Raw genomic sequence first — 22,227 nt, forward strand, 5'->3', positions numbered from 1 at the left:
ATCTGTTCAGCTTGGATATTGTATCCATTTTTTATCTTTTTCTTTAATTTTCATATTTAATCATCTGTAATCTGTATCCCTTATACTTATGATAATTGATTTTTAATAAACTACACTTACGGAAAGACTTTGTCTGCCTGGATCTCTTCTCAGTGCATCAATAATTAATTAACCTCTTATGGTGTTACAGTGAGAGGATTTGCAATAGTGCAGGAAAAAATGTGTAGGCCTACAGGAACCTTTACCTAATCCGTTTCGCCAATATTAACTGAGGGTGCTCTTGACCGCCTGCGAAAATGAAAATGGCCCTCATACTCTATATTTGCAATGTCTGTGCAATGACTACTGCTTACTCACGCTTGTGGTCTTTGCGTTAGATCACTTAGCCCGTTTCAACATACTCACTTCCTGCATTTGTTTTTGAGGTGTTAGGCATAAAGATCACAAGTGCATGTAGAACTTTTGATGGGTAGCGGAAGCTGGGAGGCCTTTGAAATTACAGTCACATCGGAAAATTTAAACCTGCTTTCCCGCAGCCGCTGATCCAGAGAGAGCAGCGCTCATCATGAAAGCTTTAGGCCTATGTTTTACAGCATCACTAACAGTCTAGTATAGGCTACATTTCTGTGTTGCAAACATTAAATGTGACTTGTGCTAGCAAAATGAATCACAATGAGCAAATTTTCAAAAATGAGTTATTTTTATTTTCCATTAAAAGACCTTCAAAATGATGTAGGCTATGATTCGTTGGAATCTGCCAAACAATGACTGACATCCGTTTGAAGTCGACAAAGTCAGCAAAGTAAAATAGAGTTAATCATGTCATTGGTCAGATTGTGATGACAAGCACGACGTGTGTTGCGTGCTATGCTCACAAATGTGTTTTTATAACAGTAAAAACATTTTTAGTGTAGTCGCACTGTTATCTAGAGCCATGTTTATTAAAAAACACTGATAAAAACATGTATACCCCCACTTTATTGGTATTTAGAAGCCTATATGTTTATGTTGAATGATGGCGCTTAAGCAGTATATAAGAAGTGTTTCTGTTGCTCATAAAAACGTTTCAGTGTATTTGACAAATATTACATTTAATGCAAATTATGTGTGAAGAGTAGCCTATGGAAACACCGTGCGAGCATCACTACTGGGAGCTGTGTCTGACTTTTTTTTTTATTATTAATGGTACCAAAGATAAAAGTACAGAAAATATTAACTTTACGTACAAAGAGTTGACATTACATGCAAAGCACCTTTTATATACGTATATAACAATAAATAAATAATACAAACGAAAGCTTTAACAAAATTGATATAAAAGATTAAATAAAGGAACTGTTTTAAGAGCTGTAAGATTCTTGGAAGATGAAATAGTTTGGATGTACTGTTGAACCTCTTTTTTAAAAACAATAGGCCTAAATAAAGGGGTTTGATGATAGAATTTACTGCGGTGAATATGAAATTTCACAAGAAATAATAAAAGGTTAATAATAAAATATTCCTTAATTTTCTCTCTTTGTATATTAAAGAAGCCAAACAGTATCCTTAAAGAGCAAAGAGAAACCCTGGAGCACATTACGATTGATAACACTAGAGAATTCAATCCAAAATAGATGTGTGTGAGGACAATCCCAGAAAATATGCATATCAGTTTCATTAGGTTCGCCACAAAAGAAACTGCTTTTAGGCCTGATTTTAACACTTTAACTAGGTAAAATCTGTTTAACAATTTGAATGAGATTTCTTTAACCTTGCTATTTATCATGTAGGCCTATTTCTATACTTTTTTCCAATTAATATGATCAACAACATTCTTCAACATTCAACAACATTCTAAGACACCACATATGGAGTTGTTACAAGCTCCTTTTGAAAGAGCAATCTAATCTTATAGTTACTAATCTTATAGTTAATCTTATAAGTGACTTGAAGTCTTTGCTTTTAATTCCGCCCCGACTGCAAGCGTCTACTCTCGCCAGCCAGTGGCAGGCTAGTGTAGTTCATTTTGAACAAGCCTAAAGCCGGGCATACACTGTGCGATTATCATCCGATTTTGAGCCGAATTCTGAGTCGTGCCACTCTTTTTTGAGTTGGGCTGAATTTCAGCATTGTCGTGCGTCGTTTGTTGTGCAGTGTACAGTGTACAGGGGAAACGAGAAGTGATTATCCTCTCTCGAAAGGGAACCGGACCAGTCAATTCATTAAGCTACTGAAAGTGAAAGTGAAAACTGACCAACTGACCCAATATGTCTTTTCGTCTCAGAGGAGATGAAAGACATATTGGGAAGTATTTTGTGTTAAACAAGTTGTTTTTGGAATTTCCCTGTCTGTAATAAATGTTTATTTCATTGACTGAAGATTCATTAAGATGTTCATTCAGTGTTCGGAGTCTGGACAGGACTAGCTAGACGGTTGAGAATTTTAATGCTTTATTTGATATAAAATAATAAAGCTTAGATATCACCATAGTGAATATGGGTAATATTAAAACCATTTTATGTAAAAATAGAAAAGTGTAACGAATTTAGATAACATCTAATGCTGCCTTGTCGGGTTAAAATAATGACAAAATAATGAAGATTAGTAAAAAAATGTTTGTTAAAATTAGTAAAATAATGAAGTTTAGATATTAAAGAGTGAACTGGGAAATAAAGCCTTTTTTATTAAATAGAAGGGGATGATGGATTTCTAAGGTATGAACTGACATACCCTGAGATGTCTTTAATGTTAATACTTTTAAAATGACTACACATCCATGAATGAGCAAACACCTACTAATTACTCACAAAGTAAGTGAACTCAACCTCACAAGATTGCTTATCTAAAGGGAGGTACTGACCGTTTGTGGTGAAAAGTCACACCCTGAAACTACGCTTGGGACACTATTGCTTATGCAAGTTCATCAGTATTCTTTACTTCCAGAATTGTTATGCATCAATACTGCACGTTTCTGTGTCTACGCAAACATAAGTAAATATACATTTGATAGAACCACACTTTACGTAAAAATACATACAAATAGATACAAAATAAGAATGTTGTAGTGCTTGTTTATACATGTAAACCAACCCGCAGCTGCATGATGCCCTTGCTTTCTCCTTTGCATCTTACAATTTTCTGTTTAAGTTATCTTTGAATCTCATTTGTTTGCCACAACCAACCAAACGACACAAAAGCTTTGTGTAATGAGAAATTTATGCTCTGTGGTATGTTTTTCTTCAACCACATCACCTTTAGATTTTTTGCTGTATGAAATATTAGGAAGTTGTCTCCAAATGTAAGCCTGTGTTTGGTGGTGCTGCTACAAGAAGTGTACTGAGGAGCACTTTAACACTTTAACTGACTCTCAAAGCATGTGGCAGAGCATCAATACATCACGGATTATGCAAGCACCAACAACACTAGCTCAACACAAAACACAATGAGCTCATCTCTCCCTGAGGAGCTGAGTCAAGTCTTTGCTAGGTTTGACTTTGTAAATACCTGACCATACGGGACATTTTTACAGGACGCGTCCTTGCCAGGATTTCTATATTGCCTAAAATATCCAGGTTTTGGCTGTTTGCACTGTGCAGGTAGATCTTTGTGTGACATTCATGAGAGCTATAGAGAGCAGAGCAGATGGCTCCTTATGCTTTCGAATCGCTCTCGCGCCTACCTTGTGTCTTTTCTGATCAGTGCGCAGCGACGCTTCAAGTCAAACAAATGAACAAACACATGCGCATATTTATTTGCATATTTTGATATTTATTTTGTATATATTTGCATATTTTTATATTTATTTGATCGTTCTCTGTAGATTTCACCTTCTCATGTGCAGCGCCATGATTGGTCAATTATGTACAATACCTTCATGTTAGTGGTCAAACTACTTTGGATGATTTAGGCAATATTAAAATCCTGGCCAGGACATGTCCCGTATGAACGGCACATGGTCACCATATAAATACCTCATGCACCACAACATGGACCCAGCAGGGACCCCCATCAAGTGTGCTGGTGTTGAGTCCCCTTGAGGTGAGACGGGCTCTGAACCACATCAACCCGAGCAAGGCTACTGGGCCAGAAGGCATACCAGGGTGTCTCCTAAAAATACACTGTGCAGGCAAGCTGACAGCAATATTCACTGACCTGTTTAACAACACCCTGGAGCAGGCCATTATTTCAACATGCTTCAAGTCAGCCATTATCCCAGTTCCAAAGTAGGAAAGTTTTGATTAAATATTTTCAGCAACTTGTCACACATCAAGAGATTTCACCCTCCGAGAATCAACACCAATTTGCCTATAGAGGAAACAGGTCAAATGGAAAGAAGTTGCTCACCACACAGCCCTAAAACACATAGGGACACGCATGTGCAGATGCTATTTATTGATTATAGTGCCGCCTTCGAAACCACCCCACCAACGCAACCTTGGCCTCAATACACAGTTGTGTAGCTGGGTGCATGACTGCCTCACCGGTAAACCGCAGACTGTGCTCAAGTTTCCCCCTCCATCATACTGAACACAGGAGCACCGCAGGGCTCTGTGCTGAGCCTCCTTCTCTTCTCACTCTACACATACAACAGCAAACCATCTAATGAGATGAATAGTATCAGTAAGTTTTCAGATGACACCATTGTTGTAGGCAGAATAACCAACACCAACAAATCAGCCTACAGAGCTGAGGTCAAGAAGTTAGAGAGCTGTAGCCAAAACAACAACCTGATCCTCAACACAACAAAAGACAAAGGAGATGATCCTGGAATTCAGAAGACTGAAATTCACAAACCTAGAGACCTCAACCTCCTCTCTCATATTATCTCTTGTGCAATTCTTTAATGTGCAATTCTTTAATGTCTATAACATTTATGTAAATTTGTTGTCTTTGTATGTCTCTCTGTAGTTTTTATTTATTGGACTATTATATGGTGTACGGTGTATAATGTATATTATGCATGTAGAGTTGCATTGCCATTAGTGTATAAAACTTGTGTATAGAATTGTTATATGGGTGTTTGTGTATTCATAGGCATCTGGAGTTTGCTTCACTGTTTCATTGTACATGCACAGTGACGATAAATAATTTACTTACTGAAGAGTGCACTGATATGATAATCAATGTTATTAATAAGGCTGTGTTCTCCAAGAGAAATTTTTACAAATTTTTAGCCAGTTGCAAGACAAAACCACAGCAGCATGACACAGATGCACAGCAAAGTTTCATCCAATGTTTGAGACATTTTCTAAAGCAGTTTCTTATCATTCCTGTTTCTAAATCACAAAGGCATGGGCTATGTGGAAAGACAAAAAATTCAATCATTTAGATCCTAATCTGTCTGTCATTATTTCTTAGTCACATACCTCATCACTTTACATATAAAAACATGACTGGTCAGAACACACTGTATTTTCATGAACATTTGTCTTGGTATTAACAGATGATTGAAAAACTCTCACCAGGTCCAAAGTTGTTCTCTCCAATATATCCATCATTTTTTCCAGTTTGGTGCTTGAGGTGAAAATAAAGTCATCATCCACCCAAAGCACATATTTGGTTGATACCTGAGAGACGGCCAGGTTACGGCCAGCAAACCAGCCCTGTAATTAAAAGACAGCATATTAAATATATTTGTCCTAAAAAGAAAACATAATAGCTCAAATAGCCTTTGCTGAGTTTATTTAAGAATATAAAAATAGAACATCCATACCTTGCCAAAGGGCATGATATAATGTTCAATGTAGGGTCCAGTTACAGGTTTAGGCTCCTCTGTGTCATCAGCTATCACTATAGTTATAGTGGGGTAGAACTGTCGAATGCTATTGATCAAATCCTTAAGTTTATCATAGCGTAGAAATGTTTTTGTGGCAATTGTGACAAGAGTGCTTATATTGTAATCTGCAAGAAGGATGATATAAAAAAATTAGTATTGTAAAATAAAATTTTATTATGAATTGATTATGAATTATATTTGTTTTACCATTTTTGGGTCCAGGATTATAAAATTTAGGCATTGGTGGATGTCTGATCTTAACAGTAAAGGAGGCCTGGAATATACCTGCTTTAAATTGTACTGCCATAGACAAAGGAACAGTGTTATGTAACTTAAAACTAGGCACAAAACAGACTGCTGAATATAAAGATAAGCATTTATTACAGAATAAACAAAATGTAAATGAATACCTTTCTAGTAATCTAGAAAGTTTTGACAGTTTTTCTTATTTTAAAGTATTTTAAAGTCAATTTTTGTCCTGATGATCTTGCCTTAATCATTGTGTGTTTTGAATAGTTTAATCATATAATTATTCAGCTCTATAAATCCCTGTGGATGGCTATATTATCTGTGTCATTACAACATCATCACAGGAACCTGCTATATGAGACGACAGAGAACATGCTGGCCAGATAATGAATATTTGACTTGACATTGTCTGTGCAGTGCTACTGTACATCACAAAAGATCACAGAAGAATTCTGAAGCTGTTTGCTCAGTGATGCAGTTTGTTGTAATTGTAGTTGGGGTAGAGAACATATTTCTGATAGCAAACCCATTATTTCCTCAGGTGAATGCGATAATACATTGCTGTTGTTTGCATAACTCAAACATCTGCTTTCATTATACCTATTTGATGATTCTGAGTTGTTGTCACATTAAAGCCACACTGTAAAAGTGATTGTGGCGAGGGGGGCGTGATTCAGCGGAGTCTGCAGCGGGAGAGTACATTGGGAGACGAGCGGGGAGAAAGTGGGTCAAGTGCAAAATGATGAACACCTGTGTTTGATTGCAGTGATTGGCGCGGAGAGACTGCTTAAGACGCCGGAGAGAGATGCACAGGGAGAGAGACGGAGACTTGTGTGTGTGTGTGTGACTGCCAGGAGCTGTGGGAAACGCTGGAGAAAGACGTACCGACACAAGCTGCGCTTTTGCTCATCTGGGCCGTTGGGCCAACTTTATTTTGAGTTTATTTTATTTTGAATAAAACCACTCGAGTCTCCGACAGCCACCCTTGTCCTCTTCCTTCCAGATACCGAACTGAGTTGTGTTACAGTGATTTTTGCTAAAATTAATTAAAATGAGTTTAACAACAGTTTCTGAACATTCTGTATCTACTTATTGTGTCTAATCTAATTAAATAAGAAAAACTGAAGTTTTTACTCAACCAATCGCGTGAAATCTACCCTAACAAATTGTTACCTCAATTTTATTGAGTAGATTCTATAGGTTTACAGTGTATTTTTGGTGGAAAGTCTGTGTTCTGGAGTCTCAGTCTCACCTATGTCTGCTGTGTTGGGATGGAACCGGGTGTTTGTGTAGGTAACAAACTCTAGCTGTCTGTTCAGGGAAGCCAGTGAACTGCTTACAAAACTAATATGCATCTCCCCTTCTCCTTTGACTTGCACTCCATCCACCAGCGCTGCTGTATTGAATGTTCCCATTGTAGCAATCAGATCTACCTGCAAGTGATATTGTATTAAAAAAGTATGACTTTGCTCTTTTAAAGCAATTTATTGCAATTTATCTTGTCCTTGGATAAAAAAATATAGTCTGTCAATCCCTCTGTGAGGAAGCTTTCTTTGTATTACATCCCTTTTAAAGGGATAGCTCACTCCAAAATAAAAATGATGTTAAGATTGACTAATTTCAAACCTGTATGCTGTTAAAGAAATCACTTAAATAGGACCTGCCTGACAAAGTGAAGTGGACCAAAAGATCCTCAAAAGCTACACATCATGTTGAGATCCAAAGAAATTCAGGAACAAATGAGAAAGAAAGTAATTGAGATCCATCAGTCTGGAAAAGGTTATAAAGCCATTTATAAAGCTTTGGGACTCCAGCGACCCACAGTGAGAGCCATTATCCACAAATGGCGAAAACATGGAACTGTGGTGAACCTTCCCAGGAGTGGCCGGCCGACCAAAATTACCCCAAGAGCACAGTGAAGACTCATTCAAGAGGTCACAAAAGACCCCACAACAACATCTAAAGAACTGCAGGCCTCACTTGCCTCAGTTAAGGTCAGTGTTCATGACTCCACCATAAGAAAGAGACTGGGCAAAGTGGCCTGCATGGCAGAGTTCCAAGACGAAAACCGCTGCTGAGCAAAGAGAACATAAAGGCTCGTCTCAGTTTTGCCAGAAAACCTCTTGATGATCCCCAAGACTTTTGGGAAAATACTCTGTGGACTGACAAGACAAAAGTTGAACTTTTTGGAAGGTGTGAGTCCCATTACATCTGGCGTAAAAGTAACACAGCATTTCAGAAAAAGAACATCATACCAACAGTAAAATATGGTGGTGGTAGTGTGATGGTCTGGGGCTGTTTTGTTTTACATGTTTTACAGCTTGTTCATCTCATGTTTTGTGTGGGCTTTGTTTTATTTGTGCCATGAGCTCCTCTGTCAGTTGTCTTAACCCAGCCCCTTATTTAACTTAGTTTATTTGCCCTACCTGCTCTTCCTCATTACCCTCCTATTCTGTGCCAGATTGTTGGTTAAACAAAGCACGTTGATCTCTACATTTGAGTCATCAACCATCCCTTACCACAAAACTTGACAGTCTTTTCATTATGAAATAGATCTTTATAAATAATCTTCTGAAGCAAACAGAATAAAGGTTTAAAATGACATTAGGTTGAGTAAGTTCATTTAATCAATTACATTTCATTATTGAAGCATGAAGAATAATTCTGTACTTACCAAATAAGGGCCCTTTTTGGGTATTTGGTCCAGACTTAAACCTTGAAAACACAATAACAGACTTTATGTGAGATCTTACTCTTGTGCTTTAACTCGTAAAAGATATGGCTTATATGCTTAGAAAAAATAGTTTTTTTAATTGGTCATAATCTTTTATGGCACATCAGAGGTTAAGTTTGAGCTATTTTTGAGGTTAAAACCTGTATATTAAAATTAAAAATTGTATTTATTTCCAGAGGAATGAAAATTAAGTTATGTATTTCAATTCAAGACAGACATAATTTTTTTAAATGCTGACACAAAACCGAATTCAGTTCCCCCACATTTCTGCTTCTAAATTACACCTCAAAAAAATACAATTAAAATGTGTTTTTTATTTTTATTTATTTATTTAATTTTTGTGAAACCAAACTGTCATTTAACATATTTATCAATCTGTCAGACACATATTTAGCTGTATCATACATGTGAACAATGTCTCTCGCTCTCAGTAACATTCTATGATTTCTACTGAGGGGGACCAAACACCCAACCCCTCCGAAACACGATTTCTACCAAGGGGACCCCCAAAGCTCTAAACACACCCCTGCACAGTAAATGGTTCACTTTGATTGGACCCAAAATAAATCAAATTGATCAGTGGTTCTTGAAGACAAGCTAAGCCAATCTGTTTTTACATATAAAAACATCTTGACTGTATTTTACCAGGAATTAGAATGGTCCTTGTTGGTCTGACTTCCACACCCTGCATAGGGTACTGAAGAGGGCTGTTGGCTTCGGCTATGATAAGTGAGTCTGCAGCTGTATACGTCCTGAATGGGGAAAACACTACTAATTTAACAGTTATTTATTCATGTCATTCCAAAACTGTATGACTCTCTTTCCCAGCGGAACAATAAAGATATATTTTATTAGGTTCCCCCCGGAATGAGCAGAATGAGCAATTTTTTAGAATGCAGAAATTTGGTAAAAATGGTGCATCACCTCTTACGGAAACTTTGATACTCTTTATTTCTGTATTGCTTTGCTTTTTGCAGGTCTGAATCCTGGAAGGACGCATGTAGCTGGGTAGCTGATACTTGAGGAAACAGCAGCTGAGAGAATGGGAAATGAATGCCTGGTTTGTCTCCTTCACAAACGCACCCATTATTGGCAAGCCTCCTGTTTAAAAGCAAAAAGCATATTTTAAAATGTTCTAAAATCCAGCCACACGTTACATCTTTCATTCAGTGTACTTACAAAAAAAAAAAGTGGAAGAGTTGCCATGATTTGTGAATTATAATGATACATTTCCCTGTTTTAATTTCAAATACTGAGGTTTTTAATTGCCAGTGGAACTTAATTACAACATACATTTGAGATGGAAATTGGATGGTGGAAGTGGTTTTGTAGCAAAGCTACACTGGCACACAAAGTGTCTATTTCCTGTAGTTTCTACTCACTTTGGCAGGCTGTCTTTGACATGGTAAGGAATATGGTCATTTTTGCGGCCCATGTTTTGTATCCTTTCCTCCAGTAGCACTTTTAAAGAGTCTGGTCCTTGTAGCACGTCAATCATCGTAACGGTGTATACATACCAGTAGTTAATGAGCATGGCGGTGAGTGACAAGACCACCAACAAAACTGCCACTGCTTTCTTTTTTACAGCATGCATAATTGCCTGAAGCACAGAAAGACAGAAGAGAGGCATTGGGAATTACACAACAATTTATACAAATTATCTTCAGGACACAGTTGACATAAATGACAGGTATAAAATGCTTTGCATTCATCTTGTATACTGGTCAGTAAAGAATTCTGCATGTCTCAAAGCAGACGATTAAATCGAGTAAACCAACTGCAGCATCAGCTGAAACGCAAAGCAAGGACCTGGTTGATTTCCTTGCATTTGTATCCCTCTTCGGTGTTATGGAACTGGAGAGAGAGGGTGTGCCCGAAGCGTGAATCTTGCTTCAAAGTACTGGCTGAGTACTGCTGCTCCATAGTAAACAGAGGAAGTGCGATCACGAATCTCGAAAGTCAAACTAAAAAAAACAAATCTCTGCATCCACACGTAGCCTACATACACAACCATGGCAACGACAATCGCGGAAACAAGCGAAGATGACACAAAAGCATATTCCATCAAAAGCCAACACGGATAAGTTGTGTGAGACAAAGCAAAATCAACCTTACGCACCAATCAAAAAGAAACAACACAACCTCGGCGTCCAATTCGAGCCCTTCCTGCTCCTTGAGTTTCTCTCCACCGCTGGAAAGCTGCTCTGATATATATTTACGCGGGTCCTACCTCTTGCCTGATCGTAACCCTTCTTTTTAATGTTTTGTTTCTCTGACATGTTCCTCTTTTTTATCTGCCATCTCTCTCTATCTTTTTTTTCAGTAGCTAGTTATTGATGAATTATTAACAATTGTTAACAACAGCTTCCAGTTACAATATATGTCCAAAGCTTGTTCTGATTTAAGAAAGGAACACAAAAACAGACATGAAAGAGGAGAATTCAGTTTATTTAATCAACAGTCTTCATTCAAAGGTTCATTTTATTTTGTGAATTTATATGAGCAAACATTAGGAAAATTAATTGGCAGTAATAACCTAACTGAAAATAACTGAACTACGAACTAACAGTTTTCAGCGGCTTATATGCTAATTCACTTATGTGCCTTAATTTTTTTTGTTTATATCTTGAATTTTTCCAGTTAAATAGCCACCAAGTTTTCCTGCTCTGGCCTTCAGCTCTGCTTCTTCCAATTTTTTGCCCTCCAGCCACTTTTGAAAGCAACCTAGGAAAAAAAAAGATATACAGCTGATCAATCAATTGCACAGCAAATACAATCAACAGATTACATGGATAGAATAAAAGTTAGAAACACCGTAGGGATCAGTTATTTTGTTTGGTGTAGTAGCATCTCATAAACCTCCATTTCCACTATCAAGGTAAATTGTTACTGTTTTTGTTCTATACTGATGACGACATTGACACAGTTATGTTTTCTTTTTCAATTGTGGTGCTGTGAAATCAGTATTAGAATGGACTGACTGAGCAAATTACATATCGCAAATTCGCATATCGCAAAAAAGAAATGGAACAGAATAGTAGTTGTTTTTTTTTAAATTATGGATATAATCAATAACTCAGTCTTTTTTACTTTTTGAAGTGAAGTGAAGTGAAGTGACATTCAGCCAAGTATGGTGACCCATACTCGGAATTCGTGCTCTGCATTTAACCCATCCAACGTGCACACACACAGCAGTGAACACACACACACCGTGAACACACACCCGGAGCAGTGGGCAGCCATTTTATGCTGCAGCGCCCGGGGAGCAGTTGGGGGTTCGGTGCCTTGCTCAAGGGAACCTCAGTCGTGGTATTGAGGGTGGAGAGAGCGCTGGACATTCACTCCCCCCACCTACAATTCCTGCCGGCCGGAGACTCGAACCCGCAACCTTCGGATTACAAGTCTGACTCTCTAACCATTAGGCCACGACTCCCCCTCCCCCCCCTTTTTGATGTACTGTTACAAAGTGTGTCATTTTATAGGATAGACTGAGTTTGGCTATCACAGGGAAGTTGTCTCAATCAATCACAAAAAAAAAAAAAACCTTGACAAAATCTGAATTACACACATATTTTACAATTATGTGTTTCCTTGAGCAGTTGTTGGATTCAAACAATTAATTCAAACTCTCTTACATTACTACAGTATTTTCGGTCCTGCTCCAGGGGACACACTGTCCTTCAGAGTTTAGTTACAACCCTAATCAACCACACCTAAGCCAGCAAATCATGTGCTGGAAAAAAAAAATGACAGGCCACCTGTGCTGAAGCAGGTTGGAAACAAAATTCAGGGGACAGTGGGTCCCCAGGAGTAGGATTGAAGACCTAGACAACAGTTCATTTAAAATTTCAGAGTAGTATTTTGTTGCTTTTATGTACAGAAATGCATAATATTAAACCACACTTTTATATAATGTAATTGTATACAATTTAATCATTACAATATTGTTAGCCAAAATAATATTCTGATGTTTTTGTACATTATTTCAAAAAATTTCCCAGTTTCATAAATTTCATGAATCTATGTATATTTTGTTGTTACCAAATATGATGTTTAACGGCAGGTTTCATTGTGCCACATATTGTGAGAAAATGTCTGACTTTGGTATGTTCAGTTAAATATGTTTTGTATGTTCAGTAGTTTTTGTATGCTTTGAGATAAATGCACAATAGAAAGAAAAATACTTCTGGAATAAGAAATAACAAATAGTTCCAGTCTCTTCTATATATTGAATTAAATAAATATGTACCTCATGGTTTTCTGAAATTTGTTCAGAGCTTTGATAGGTAACAACAGCAAATCTGTTCTCTGTGGGAAAGGGTGTAAAGGACTTGGGGTCCTTATAACAATGGGGCCAGATTAAACATATGGACAACTGGGTCAAGGGGCACCATACAATAAATTTGCCTGTTCAAATCTTTAAAAATGTAAATACTTTTGTGATACCACATGGTAATGCCGCCAGACCTGTGTGCTGTTCCAGCAGTGGTATGGATGATATTTATACTCAAGCTAATGATTGACTTCAGATGCCAATGGATTGAAATGTTGATGTGCAGTGCTATATAGCTATATCAAACTTAGAAGGTTTAAACAAATGGCCAAAGAGGGCCAGAAAGGGTGCACCCCTGGATGTGATGCCAATGAGAATATGCCAAGTTGTCCAGAAGGCTAACCTGGTCCTGTCACCAAGTCTTTTCACTATACTTAATACTAATAATAATTGTGATTGATTAAATAAAAATGTTCTGAAAAGATCATATCGTTAAAATCTTTACAACTGCTGTTTGAGGGTTCTTTATTTTGTCTACAGGGGGGCTCCTCTCTGCAATCAAACAAATACATCAAACAAATACAATTACATTTTTGGGTGAATATCCCTTTAATGACAGTCGGCTGCATGTTTAGTACTGTCCCTTTAAGAGCTGCACGCATCTAATATACAGGTATGCATCCGTTTGTCTCGGCTGTTTACTTTCATATTAGACATAGCCAACTGAGTCTATATGTAAACCTTGTGTGTTTTGACAGTATTAGTTCAAAAGATAACTTAGTTGAGTAATCAGGCGCTATTAGGCGTTTTAGTGCGTGCGCTTCAGGTGTACGGGCTCAGAAAAAAGCGCACGGCAGATCAGCGCGCGAATGAAAAGGCTTTGAAACACGCAAATATTGTACTTTTGTGATTGCGAATAAGGGAAGTGTCCCGTGAGTGTAACTCTACCGCCGAGTTAACACTGATGTGAATGTATGCGGCGCTGTACAGTAGGCTATAGCCTACTAGAGACGGCGGCGCCAGAACTGAACTGATAGAATGTGTGCTGTAGCACGATACTACGATATTTCTTCAAAAGCTGATCGTTTTGACATTTTTATCGTCTACAATCAAAAATCGTCATATCGAATACCCCTAAGTAATGGTAATAATATTACCATAATTTTAGTATTATTTATACATTTATTATTTTCTTCTTCTTTATTATTATTATTATTATTGTGCACAAAATCTTACCAGTTGTCACTGGAAGGGCCTGGACAGAGCCTGGAGATGTTCCGTTTCCTGGAAAATCAAGTCACAAACATTATATTTACATGTGTAAAACAGCCAGTAACCTGAGTGTGGTGCTTTAAACATTAAATAATAATAATAATAATTACCACAAAGAATTTTGGCAACTAAGCATGTCTGAAGTTCAACATTTAATTTCCTCAATTCCTTCCCTTCGGCAATTGCCTCTTGGTATTTCCGAGAGAGCGATTTGTACCTCTTCTCAAGTTCATCAAATTTCGATTTTGGAATTAATTCATCTTCACTCTCACTTGATATCTCCTCATCCACAGTAAATTTTACATTTTTGTTGTAGAATGAGGAGGGCATAGTGGTTGCTTCCTTTTCAAGACTTGTCTCTGTTCTAAAATGTCCATCAGAAATGTCTGCTTTCCTTCCTCGATGCTTGCCTTCTGTGCTGTATGAAAATGCAAGTTAAAATAAGACATTTTTAAAGATATATTATTAATAGAGTTAATCAGCCTACAGCATTATCTTTAGCTTCCTTCCTTTCTGAAGTTTTGTTCTCTGGTGGAATTTTATCAAGCAGCTTTGCACTCAAATTCTTTTTCCAGTTGCCAGAAATTGTTCAATTTCTTCGCAAGTTTCTGGAAAAAATAAACAAATAAACAAGATGATGTGAAAAAGTGCTTTCTATTGTAAGTAAATGTTTCTTTTCAGTCTAAAACTAAAACTTTTTACTCAAGTATATTTCTTTATACTTGATTCATAAAATGTCCTTTAACTGGACTCTTTAATGTTTTAACTGTAAGATGTTTACATGAAGTAAATGTTTTTACCTGTATTAAACTGACAGAAAAAAATCTAAAAAGTGAAAAGTGAAAAAAAATGAAAATCTAAAAAGCAACACCTAAATTAACTTAACTGATCATTCCTAAATACACACACAGAGAGAGAGACACATACAGACTCTCACAACATAATTTGCATCCCCCCCCCCCCCCCCCCTAAGGCTATAAGCAGATACTAGAGAGGTCAACAAATGCTAGAAATCTTTCTCTAAAACGACAGTGGTGAGTGAAAACTATTCTGCTAGTTTAAATATATGCAAACATAAAATTTGTTTACTTTTAGTTTATTAGTATTAACCTTTGTGCAGTGTTCAGGGTCATTTCAGAACCCAAAATTAAATTGTTAAGAAGAAAAAAAGTTAAACAAAAAAAGGCACAAACAAAACACACACACACACACACACACACACACACACACAAACAAACAAATAAAAGGTAATTAAATAAATAAGGAACAATATCTGGCTGTATGTTAGTGTGCTCATGCTCACACATGCACAGATGTATCTGGCATAATTGCAAAAACTGATACTTGAAGAGAAAGAAGAATATATATATATATATATATATATATATATATATATATATATATATATGCGATCAATATATTATATATAATATATTGATCGCATCCATAATAAAAGATTTTGTTTACATAACATATGTACTTAATATATTTCAGCAAGCAAAACTGTATGCCAATGGTGACTGTTCCAAAATGTGAAAAAGCACTCCCACTTTCCCCCAAAAAAAGTTTGCATGCCTGTAACTCAAGAAGCATGAAAGATATATATATATATTTTAGACTGTGGTTCTTGTTTCCAACTATTAAAACAACTTCATGATTCATGACACCAGCTCAGCCGAGCTGGTCCACCATCTCAGCCAGGTCCCCACCAGCTCAACCAGGTCCCCAACAGCTCAGCCAAGCTGGTCCACCAGCTGCAACCAGGTCCCCAAGCTGTTCCACCAGCTCAGCCAGGTCCCCACCAGCTCAGCCAAGCTGGTCCACCAGCTCAACCAGGTCCCGACCAGCTCAGCCAAGCTGGTCCACCAGCTGCAACCAGGTCCCCAAGCTGTTCCACCAGCTCAGCCAGGTCCCCACCAGCTCAGCCAAGCTGGTCCACCAGCTACAACCAGGTCTCCAAGCTGGTCCACCAGCTCAGCCAGGTCCCCACCAGCTCAGCCAAGCTGGTCCACCAGCTCAACCAGGTCCCCACCAGCTCAGCCAAGCTGGTCCACCAGTTCAACCAGGTCCCCAAGCTGGTCCACCAGCTCAACCAGGTCCCCACCAGCTCAGCCAAGCTGGTCCACCAGCTACAACCAGGTCCCCAAGCTGGTCCACCAGCTCATCCAGGTCCCCACCAGCTCAGCCAAGCTGGTCCACCAGCTCAACCAGGTCCCCATCAGCTCAGCCAAGCTGGTCCACCAGCTCAACCAGGTCCCCACCAGCTCAGCCAAGCTGGTCCACCAGCTGCAACCAGGTCCCCAAGCTGTTCCACCAGCTCAGCCAGGTCCCCACCAGCTCAGCCAAGCTGGTCCACCAGCTGCAACCAGGTCCCCAAGCTGTTCCACCAGCTCAGCCAGGTCCCCACCAGCTCAGCCAAGCTGGTCCACCAGCTACAACCAGGTCCCCAAGCTGGTCCACCAGCTCAGCCAGGTCCCCACCAGCTCAGCCAAGCTGGTCCACCAGCTCAACCAGGTCCCCACCAGCTCAGCCAAGCTGGTCCACCAGCTCAACCAGGTCCCCACCAGCTCAGCCAAGCTGGTCCACCAGCTACAACCAGGTCCCCAAGCTGGTCCACCAGCTCAGCCAGGTCCCCACCAGCTCAGCCAAGCTGGTCCACCAGCTCAACCAGGTCCCCACCAGCTCAGCCAAGCTGGTCCACCAGCTCAGCCAGGTCCCCACCAGCTCAGCCAAGCTGGTCCACCAGCTCAACCAGGTCCCCACCAGCTCAGCCAAGCTGGTCCACCAGCTCAGCCAGGTCCCCACCAGCTCAGCCAAGCTGGTCCACCAGCTCAACCAGGTCCCCACCAGCTCAGCCAAGCTGGTCCACCAGCTGCAACCAGGTCCCCAAGCTGTTCCACCAGCTCAGCCAGATCCCCACCAGCTCAGCCAAGCTGGTCCACCAGCTGCAACCAGGTCCCCAAGCTGTTCCACCAGCTCAGCCAGGTCCCCACCAGCTCAGCCAAGCTGGTCCACCAGCTACAACCAGGTCCCCAAGCTGGTCCACCAGCTCAGCCAGGTCCCCACCAGCTCAGCCAAGCTGGTCCACCAGCTACAACCAGGTCCCCAAGCTGGTCCACCAGCTCAGCCAAGCTGGTCCACCAGCTACAACCAGCTAATAACCATCTTAAACCAGCTTGAACCAGCTACCATCTTAAACTGGTATTAGCTGGATTTTCCAGTAGGCGCCATTCATAATGTAGCTTGTAATCAACAGATGATGTGCTAATGATGACAAACAATATGTAGAGACGTAAATTACAGCCATGTTCATTCATAATTTGGTATGCAAACAAATCAACCTACACTAAACTATAGTAAACAAAACCTGACAGGGTAAAGTTTGGAAAGTAACAGTAACAAAACGTAAACTGATGTCACATAAAGTATCTTACCTTTGATAGATGCGCTGAGAATGCGTTGAATTAAACAACCGAGGCAGATCGCCACTGTATTTTCTTCGTTTATGGTTTATTACTGTGTGTTTACATTCTCCGAGTCAGGATAAATACAGCGAATTCAAACTTCCTGCAGTGCCGAAACACGGAAGAGCGCCACGAGAGTGCTAGCGGCCGAAAGAATATTACATCCGTAGTGGTTTCGACCCGAGTTCGAGTTCGCCTTTTGCCAGACTTTTTCTTCTCCCTTTTCAAATCTCATATCGCATGAGAAAGGCATTTATTTTCAATAAAAATGAAGAAAATGATCAAAAAGTTAAAAATAATAGTATCGGGTAGGGTTAGGGTAGGTGTTGTTACATAGGAGGTTCCTGTACCACCTCCTTCGCACCACCAGAGGGATCCGTCTCCCGAATATTAACTCTCTTGTTGAGCTCAAATTCCCATCATGCCTCTTACCTGGGACTGATTGCGCACTACACCTGCATCTCATTTACACACACACATATAAGCCACTCACACACACCACATCCCTACGAAGTCTTGGGCTGTGTCCAAATTCAGGGTCTGCATCCTTCGGAGTACTCATTTGAAGGATGTTACGTCACAGCGCCGCGACGAAGGCTGTCCAAATTCGTAGGATCCTTCAAATGCGGCCCACAAATACGTCCTCCTTTTCCCTGAATTGGAAGGATGGGTGTGGTGGATCCTTTCCCGTCCTACCTATCCCATAATTCTTTTCGGCAGAGCGTAATGGCGGACGAAGTGAGCGGTAGCGGAGTGGGAGAGGAGTTTCTCTGACAAAACAAGCTAAAGTTTATGCTTCGGCTCAATGAATTTGTAGGAGAAATTAGTAGAATACTTAAAAACAAATAAAAATAGGCAATAATGGCTTACCTGGATGTGACTGTCTTGTAGTCTGATATAAAAAACTCTCCGACAACGAGCAAAGAAAGTATTTAATTTATTTAATTGCTTTATTTCTTCCAAAAGAATTAAAATGAGGAGAATAACTCTTTGTTTGTCCATTTTCCCGCTTCTTGCTTGGCGCTGTCACGGTTGCTAGGCGACAGGATATGAGCAACGGGTAAGGGAGGGAACTGAAAGAAGGGTAGGCTGTCCAAATTCACAAACACCGACTTCCGGGTTTTGCGGACGTCGGAGGATCCCTCCTCCTTCAACCGGGTAGGAAGGATCCTAAGGAGGATGCAGACCCTGAATTTGGACACAGCCTTGATTTGCCCCGGCTGTCACTACTGAGCGCTTCTTACATGTGTTTTCTTTATATCTCTCGACCTTGGACTGTTCCCGTTTCTGATTGTCCTCTGCCTGCTCCGACCCGGATTGTTTACTGGACTCTGATTCTCGCCGCCCACCTCGACTCTCTGTCTGACTCTCGTCTCTGCCTTGTCTCCATTGCACAGTTTGTTGGTATTTGACTGTGCCTGTTTAACTATTCTAATAAAGCTGCAAATGGATCCAGCCCAGTCTGATCTATCACAACAGGTGTAGGGAAGGCTTTATTGTCCCAATAAGGTGGCATCCATTTAATAATTAGAATTAAAACTATAATTTACCCTCAATACGTTATTGCGTACTGTTTTATAATGTACCTACAATTTGCAATGAATAGTATGAAAATCTTGCTATTTTAAGATAGCGTAAATGGAATCTATAGCTATTTGCACTGTGTAAATAACATATCGTTAAAAAAATACAGCTATTTTCACATTTAGCTATTTTCAGAATTAGATTAGAATCCATTGCTATTTGCACTTAGTGTAACTAGTATCTATCGCAAAAAAAAAATGCTATTTACACTGAGTGTATGTCTCTGGTCTACTCGTTAAGCCCTGGTGTGCCTGTCTGTGTTAGCTGTGCCTTGTCTCGCCCTGCCTTGTTTGGAGTTGATTAAAGACTGTTAGTTTGAGTTTACTCCTCGTCTGTGTGTTCCTGTATCCTCCTCGTGTGTGCACCGTGACAGTGTAAATAGCATCTATTGCTATTTGCACTTAGTGTAAATCGCATCTGTCACTATTTACACTTAGTGCAAATAGCCGCTGCCTATAAAAACACTTCAACGGGTAAATGTTTCTGAGCTTGTATCATTAAAGATATGCAGTTCTATTAATATTAGGCTACTTAGATGGTATAAATCACGTTTTAGTGCAAGTTTAAGAGTAACACTTTTGAATTTCCTAACATTAGATAATATCAAAGCATTAAAACTGGATCAGTTTTGAAAACAATGTTTGATTTTCTGTTATTACCAGAGGTGGGAATGTCTGTAACCACCCAGAACACACTATCAATAGTCTAGCAACACCCCAGAAACTGCATAGCAAGAGCCTAGCAACCACCCAGAATATCCTAGCAACACTTCAGCAAACATCTAGAACAACTAACTGACCAACTAACTATTTATGTTTCTTAAGACGTTAAGACAAGCCAGCATAAATGTGTATTTCAAACTTTCAATCTATTACAGGTATTCTTAAATGCTTACAATTCAAATACACAGATGACTTTCCTACCCAGTGAACACTCATGAGATCAATAACACTTAACAAAAAACTCTTATTAGGATTCAGGATTTATTTTTGCAGCTCAATGTCTATTATAGTATACAAGATTATTTAAATTACAGATAATAATTCAGATAATAAACAGCAGATAATAATTCAGAACTTTTGGGAACATATAATTTTAATCTTGCAGTAGATGAAAAACACTAGAAAAGTTCAAATACCAAAGAATTGTATATGAACTTGGTATACACCACAATACAGTACAGTAAAAAAAAAAAAAAAGTAAATTCAGCATCCTCTGCATATTTGGTCAAATTTCATTACAGTATACAGTACTATAGCAGTTTCCTGGTCTCCTGACACAAGACTAGCTATATCTCTAGGCAGCCATTTAATCAAAGGACTTTAATCATTGCTTTTTGAAACATGCTCTGTGGAATTTTCAACAGTATGTTACCTGTGCAACACGATTTAATATGGTTATGGTTAGAGGTGCATACAAGTCTATTAGTAATCCACCCTTGGAATTGTCTGATCATAGCACTGTGTTTTTAATTCCTGTGTATAAAACAGTTTTTAAAAAGCATAAGGCTGAAAACAAATCTATCATGAAATGGTCTGCAGACTCATCTTTAGCTTTGCAAGGAGGTTTTGACTGCACAAATTGGTGGGTTTTTGGGAACTCATGTATTGATATTGATGAATTAACAGATGTAAGAAGTTACATAAATTTTTGTGATGATAAGCTTATTCCTCAAAAAACTGTATGAACATTTGCTAATACAAAGCCATGGATGACTAAATCTATAAAGTCCCATATGATTGAAAGAAACAAGGCATTTCATGCAGGCGACTTAGAAAGGAAGGGTGATTTGCAAAAACAAATAAAGTATGAAATTAGGAGGGCCAAAGATAAACCTGGCTCTGCCTGGGAAAGTATGCATATGATAACTGGATCCAAGAGTAAAAATAATGTCCAAATAATTAGCTGGTTATCAATCCGATATTGTCAGTCCTCTGTCGTGTGTGATCATTAGTTAGTTCTTGTCCAGCCGTGTACGTCTCATTATCTATGATTATCCTGTGTCTTTATAGTCCTGTCTATTCCGTTTGATTTAATCTGGTCTACTCGTTACTCCCTGGTGTTCCTGTCTGCGTCTGCCTTGACTTGCCTTCCCTTCCTTGCCCTGCCCTGCCCTGCCTTGATGTCTTCAGTAAAGACTGTTGAGTTACACCCTCGTCTGCATGTTCCTCCCTGCTGTGTGCAACGTGACAGATATACAGTTGGCTCAAGAATTGAATATGTTTTATACTAGATTTGATGTTGAGGATTTTACTAGTGAAATGAATGTGCTTAGAAATGAGACTATATGTATAATATATAGTGTACATTTTATAATCAGCAGTATGTTATACAAGCTTTTAAAAAGAGCAAAGTGGGAAAGTCCTCTGGACCAGATGAGATTGGAGGACGTTTACTAAAAACATGTGTGGATCAGCTGGGTCAGTTGTGGAAAGAAGCTATAGTTGTTCCTGAAGGGAAGACAAGTTATCTTAAGACTCTAAATTATTTTAGACCTGTTGCTCTGACGTCATTGGTGATGAAAAGTTTTGAGAAATTTGTCAGAGGTAACTTTTATTGATAACTCAAAATCTTTTAGATCTGTTGCAGTTTGCTTACTAGGCCAGAAGGGGAGTTGAGGATGCCTCATCCACCCTGTTAAATATGATTATGAAACATCTGGAGGGAAGTAAAATCCATTAGATTGCTCTTTGTAGATTGTTCATCAGCTTTTAATACTATTCAGCTCCATGTTTCAATAAAGAAATTAATTTCAGAGTTTAAATTAGAATTGAAGATAGTGGGTGGTTATTATATATATATATATATATATATATTTTTTTTTTTTTTAAGTGATAGAATGCAGAGAGTGAGATTAAACAGCACCTTCTCAGATACCTTTAATACCTTGGGCTTA

General features: G+C 39.0%; 1 protein-coding gene across 2 annotated transcripts in view; it reads right to left on the reverse strand.

The window, feature by feature from the left end:
- The window catches only part of b4galnt1a (beta-1,4-N-acetyl-galactosaminyl transferase 1a), a 28,981-nt gene that overhangs the window by 3,893 nt on the left and 2,861 nt on the right, over nucleotides 1-22,227 (reverse strand). The window contains exons 2-12 of one of the 2 annotated variants that reach the window (XM_079401089.1): nucleotides 14,771-14,891; nucleotides 14,394-14,701; nucleotides 14,248-14,295; nucleotides 10,121-11,462; nucleotides 9,663-9,839; nucleotides 9,384-9,490; nucleotides 8,679-8,719; nucleotides 7,257-7,437; nucleotides 5,963-6,055; nucleotides 5,693-5,880; nucleotides 5,442-5,582 (exon numbers count right to left, since the gene is read on the reverse strand). In XM_079401089.1, coding sequence (XP_079257215.1) covers nucleotides 5,442-5,582; nucleotides 5,693-5,880; nucleotides 5,963-6,055; nucleotides 7,257-7,437; nucleotides 8,679-8,719; nucleotides 9,384-9,490; nucleotides 9,663-9,839; nucleotides 10,121-10,368 — 1,176 coding nt within the window. In that variant the 5' untranslated portion in view covers nucleotides 10,369-11,462; nucleotides 14,248-14,295; nucleotides 14,394-14,701; nucleotides 14,771-14,891. The remainder of the gene's footprint in view (nucleotides 1-5,441; nucleotides 5,583-5,692; nucleotides 5,881-5,962; nucleotides 6,056-7,256; nucleotides 7,438-8,678; nucleotides 8,720-9,383; nucleotides 9,491-9,662; nucleotides 9,840-10,120; nucleotides 11,463-14,247; nucleotides 14,296-14,393; nucleotides 14,702-14,770; nucleotides 14,892-22,227) is intronic. The other variant, XM_079401088.1, reaches the window with a different exon arrangement.

This window comes from Barbus barbus (assembly GCF_936440315.1).
Source record: "Barbus barbus genome assembly, chromosome: 40".
Classification (NCBI taxonomy): Eukaryota; Metazoa; Chordata; class Actinopteri; order Cypriniformes; family Cyprinidae; genus Barbus; species Barbus barbus.